The sequence below is a fragment of the Triticum dicoccoides genome, chromosome 4A, assembly GCF_002162155.2.
Source record: "Triticum dicoccoides isolate Atlit2015 ecotype Zavitan chromosome 4A, WEW_v2.0, whole genome shotgun sequence".
Lineage (NCBI taxonomy): Eukaryota > Viridiplantae > Streptophyta > Magnoliopsida > Poales > Poaceae > Triticum > Triticum dicoccoides.
The window spans coordinates 595045364-595050939 of record NC_041386.1 but is presented as its reverse complement, the minus strand read 5'-3'; the positions used below and the strand labels follow the sequence as shown (position 1 = coordinate 595050939).

The window sequence follows — 5576 nt, the reverse complement described above, 5'->3', positions numbered from 1 at the left end:
TGCGTCTCATTATCGACAATCAATCTGCACAATGCTTACTATACATGCTGTAAAATCTGCACAACCAGTCTACACAATGCTGTAAAATTCACACGTTCAATCATTATCAACACCCCAACGCATGTATCCTTTTTGGGACATGCATGAGCATGACCAAATCTTAGCTATCGTGAAGCAACCAACCAGTCCAACTATTTTCCCAACAAACAATCCAACCAACGAATCCTACGAAGAATGGCCACACGCAAAGCAAGCCAGCATCTTGGAAGCGAAGCCACTCCTCTTCTTCGACGGCGGCAACGGCGGCATGGTGGGGATGTGAGACCCGTCCTTGCCGCACTTCTTGCACCGCTCGCACTCGTCCTGGAAGGCCTTGAAGGCGCCGTTGCAGTACCTTGCGGCATCCGCCACCGTCATGCCCTCCACCAGCTTGTGCGGGTACGTGTCCTTGGCGTGGTCGCCGTTGAGCGCCGCGCCTAGCTGCACCAGCTCCGCCTGGAAGTCCGAGATCGTCGCGTGCTCCGCCGCCTCCGTTGGCCGCATCTTCGCCGGCTCAGGCAGCGTGGCTACAATGCATGCGAGTCACATAACATACAATCAACACATGCATCATCTGCTGCACTACTAAGATGCGAGGTACAGACCAGGGCAGTCGGTGCGCGGGGTGTCACGCGTAAGGACCACGTCGAACGTGCCGGCCCATGCATCGCGCTTGGTCAGGAAGCTCCCGAGGTTGAAGATCTTCTTCACGGTGGCCGGGATGGACGAGTGCTCGAACTCGGACGTCGGGTGCGGCCCTGACGGCCTGTGCACCACCGTCCCAGGCTCGATCCAGGGGGAGATGAAGAAGGCCGGGACGCGGACGCCGAGGCGGTCGAAGTTGAAGAAGAAGGGAGCGTCGCTAATGATGCCGTCGGGGCTGGGGACGCCCACGGGGGTGGGCACGTGGTCGTAGAACCCACCGTGCTCGTCGTAGGTGATGACGAGAAGCGTCTCCTCCCACTGCGGCCCCGAGCGCAGCGCCTCGTAGACCTCCTTGACGAACCTCTGGCCCTCGGAGACGTCGTGCGACGGATGGTCGTCGTTGCCGGGGAGGATCTTAAGGTCGAAGTAGCGCTGCTCGACGACCACGTAGTTGGGCAGCTTCCCCTCCCGGCAGTGGCGCCGGAACTCGAGGTCGAACGGGTGGAAGTTGCCGATGTACTTAAGCTGGCGGAGGTTCCGGTAGAAGAGCACGGACGGCGGGTACTGGTAATAGACCCCGAAGGAATGGCCCGCGTCATGGAGGGAGTCGAAGATGGTGGTCTGCGGCAGGCCGGCGACGAGCGCCTTCGTGTTGTTGCTGACGAGGCCGTGAGACGTGGCCGAGTGCACGAACAACCGGTTGGGCTGCGTGGACGCCGGGTTGGACGCGAACCAGCGGTCGCACACGGCGAACTCCTGCGCGAGCTCGCGGTACACGGGCACGGCGTCCGGCCTGAACCCGCTCATGACCGTCTCCGCCATGCCCGGCTTCTCCTTCTCGGCCTGCTGGGCGAAGCCACTCATGGGTGGCGCGGGGATGCCCGGTGGGGTGATGGGCGTGGCCTGGGCGTCGACGAAGGGCGTGCCGTAGACCTGCTCGTAGATGGCCTGGATGGAGTGGCCGGGGTCCGGGTCCACGTACTGGGAGCCGTCGCGGAAGGGGACGGCTTTGGAGCTCGGGTCGGCGACGACGACGCGGTTGGTCTCGGCGCCGGTGACGCCGTCGATATCCGGGTTGAGGGACTTCATCCAGCCCAGCATGTGGTCGAAGGAGCGGTTCTCCTGCACCACCACCACCACCGTCTTGATCTTGCCCGCCATTGTTTCTACTATGCTAGTTGCTAGCTGCTTGCTATTGATATCTACGAGCTAGCTGCGAGATGGAGAGATTTGGGACGAACACTATAAATAAGATCGAACATATAGAGTACCCAAGAGTGTAGTTGAGTGTGGGGATGGAAGAGTTCCAAAAAGAGGCTCAATTTTGTACCAGTGGGATATTCCTTGGCAGAGAAACCCATCAATCAACAAGAAAGAAATGAACTGAAAATGAAAGGGGGACAAGGCTTGCCTGACACCTCAACGCATGGCGTCGAAGGGAAAAATATAGTTGAGGCTTGGCGGCAAAGTGTTCGACAGCGCTGTGCTACCTAATTAAGAATTTATTTAAGCTGCAACTGCCTATTTTTTAACACTGTACAACCGCAAATATCCACATACACGCACATAATTTATGTATATGAATGCACGCAAAGCACGTCGTGCTGAAAATTTAGTTAAGTACGTACTCCCTCCGTTCCAAATTACTCATCGTGGTTTTAGTTCAAATTTAAACTAAAATCTAATTTGAAACGGAGGGAGTAGATGCTAGGACATTTTGACTTTTCAAAAAGTATTTGAAATAATATTAATTAGCTTCTGCGTCACGCAAATTCGTCACATGCATGCATGCTTGCCGTCCCAGAAAAACCGTGTTGAACACTTAAAACAGGTTAGAGATCGATGCTCATTGCGCGCCAGCCTGCCCCAGTGCATATATTCAGAGAAAACTAACAAGTTGTAGCTCAACTCTTAATTTGATTGACGAGACTAAGAGCATCTCCACTAGATGATGCAAATTTAGAGATAGAAAAGTGGGTCTTGCATAATTTGCATCACTAAAATATGTTTTTTTATGTCTTTAAAAAATTCTTAACTCCAACAAATGATGTATATTTGATGATGTAAAACTCTAACTCCAACAGATGATGTCAAAACAGCTAATGGCCGCGCGACAGCCGTTGTACAATAGCATAGCAATGTCCTCTTCTACGGTCAAATTAAATTCCTCATCAAACGAGGATCATGCACGAAAAAGGAGTCGCACGAGCTCATCTGCAATACGAAAATCACCGTCGAACTATATCTTCACTCCCGTTAAAAAAACTCGTAGTTTGCACGATTTTTTTTTACCTTGGGAGAATTTGCTCGAACACATTGCGTGCGATGTGGAAGAAACAGACCGCCGGCGGGTCGGAGAGTTGATGGCCGGCACGAAGCCCGTATGGGGTGGGCGGCGGCTGTAGACGACCCATGGACGGTCGCGTTGCTGCCGGAGAATACCGCTCGTGGCAACGCGCTGGCGATGGCAAAAACCAAGATACCGACGTCCGCTCCGCGGGCGACCGAGCATCGTGCGGCCACCCTTTTAGCTCCGGCGGCGGGCAGCGGCTACCAGAAAGCGGTTGATAGTGGGTGCGGCCAGTATGGTAGCCGGAGCTCGGGCGAATCTCTGAATCGGCCGTGCGGTCGTCGGCGGGGCGAAATCAAATCGGCAGCGGGGATTGGCGGCAGGGTCGGAGATGGACTTGCGGGCGGCTTTTGCGGGCAAAAATCGCCGGAGGCGGAGGCGGGCGGGTTTTGGGTGAAAACGAAATGAAGACTGGTTGGGCGATTGGCACGCGAGTCGACTTTTAAATCACTTGGAATTTACATCTCCAAGTGTTGTATTTTACATCACTTGAAGGAGGTGCTGTAATTTTTTTTTGTATCTACATTATCTATTGGATCATCGTTTTGAGGCCTTAGAGATGTATGATTTAGTTATTTTTGCATCTACATCTTCTATTAAAGATGCTCTAAGCCATCACAATATAGAAATTGATGAAGTCGTCTAGTCACTTCGCATGTCATATCACCACGGGGGAAAACCTGACAGAAAGCCTAAAATAAATATAGAAAATATGCCAAGTCTAAGATTTAGATTTGGACGGACTAGCTTGACCGCAGGGAACATACCCATCAAAGTTATGTTTGATACGATGCACCTTTCACCGTCATGTTTGCCAATTACCTCGTCTCAGTTGTGACTGGTGGCCTTCTTAATGCGAGCAACCAAACACGTCCTTAAGTACATAGATGCACATTTTGACTTTTCTGAAAGTATTTGAAATAATGTTAATTAGCTTTTGCGTCACGCAAATTCGTGACATGCATGCATGCTTGCCGCCCCAGAAAAACCGTGTTGAACACTTAAACAGGTCAGAGATCGATGCTCATTGCGCGCCAGCTTGCCCCGGTGCATATATTGGCAGAAAAAATTAACAAGTTATAGCTCAATTCTTAATTTGATTGATGAGACTATAAGCCGTCACAATATGGAAATTGATGAAGCCGCCCAGTCACTTCGCACGTCATACCACCATGAAAAAAAAAAACTACAGCAAGCCCAACAAATACAGAAAATATGCGAACGCCTATGCCATGTTTAAGATTTAGATTTGAACGGACTAGCTTCACCGCAAGGAACATATACCAATCAAATTTATGTTTGATCTGGTGCGCTTTTTCACGGTTATGTTTGCGAACTATCTCGTCTCAATTGTGCGGTAGTGTTAAAAAATGTCTTACATATAAGACGGATGAAGTAGTAAATGTTAATCTTGTGTCTGTCGCGCTCAAAATAATTTTAATTTTTGGTCGTGATTGACGGCCTTTTTAATGAATTCGTTGTTCTTGAATAAAAATCGAATAAGAAGTTCGACGTAGTTATAGAGACACTTTTTTTAGAAAAGGAGGATGACCCCGGCCTCTGCATCTGAGTGATGCATACGGCCACAGTTACAGAGACACCTACAAACGATAGCATGCATGCCTGATTAGCTACCCGATGATTATGCACGCGGATAGCTAGCGATCGTGCAAATAAAAACCGCACGCTGCGGTGTACATCGTCACTCCCTATTAAATTTTCCTTGGCTTTGCTTCACAGTGATCCTTACTTGCCAAAGAGAGATACACGATCGTAGATGCCTGAGTAGAGCAGCAACAGCACATATCCAACGACACCAACCAACTAAACTGCTGTCTAGCTAGCTAGCTAGATCCTTCCTATTTCCTGCCTGATCGTATCTCCGGTCGACTCATGAGATGAGCCACGTGCGAAAATGCTTTGCCCTTGCTTATGCGTCCGGGATCTGCAGACTGCAGAGTATAGTTATAATCGATCAGTCTTGTAGTTTTTGTTGGCACACGTATATCAAAATTATCGGCTAATGTCATTATATCACCGAATATTTTTTTTTTGAAGACCACCTCTTAAATTAATTAATCAAAAGAGACGTCACAATCTATTCATTACAGAATTCATCATACAGGTCGGTACATCATTAACAAGAAGACCATCCGATCTATTGTCAAGCAAAGCAAGACTTTGCAATTAAATGTGCTACCCCATTGGCCGTGCGGCTAGTCTTATTAATTTGTAAACTACTATTAATCAGCTTAGAGATACTCATTGTTTCTTTCTTCAAATCGAGCAAAGTTGACCTATCAAAAAGATCATTTGCAAGGGACGCAACAGCAAACGCACAGTCAGTCTCTAAACTTATAGGACTGTGGAGAGTAATACCTATATAAAGACCGGCAATGCATGCCCATAGCTCTGCTTACTCCACGCTTTTACAGCACCCAATGAAACCCCAAGATATAGTGACATTCTCAGAAGAATCCCTGGCCACCACACCCACACGTGCAGTCACTTCGCATCACACGTCATACCACCACGGAATACC

General features: G+C 49.4%; 1 protein-coding gene across 1 annotated transcript; it reads right to left on the bottom strand.

Moving 5' to 3' along the window:
- LOC119287138 (non-specific phospholipase C4-like) lies at positions 1-2001 on the bottom strand. The gene is made up of 2 exons (XM_037566658.1): positions 645-2001; positions 1-566 (listed from the first exon to the last, which is right to left on the bottom strand). Exons 1-2 carry the CDS (start codon positions 1843-1845, stop codon positions 226-228), a joined length of 1542 nt encoding a protein of 513 aa, XP_037422555.1. The 5' UTR covers positions 1846-2001; the 3' UTR covers positions 1-225.
- Positions 2002-5576: the final 3575 nt, after the last annotated feature.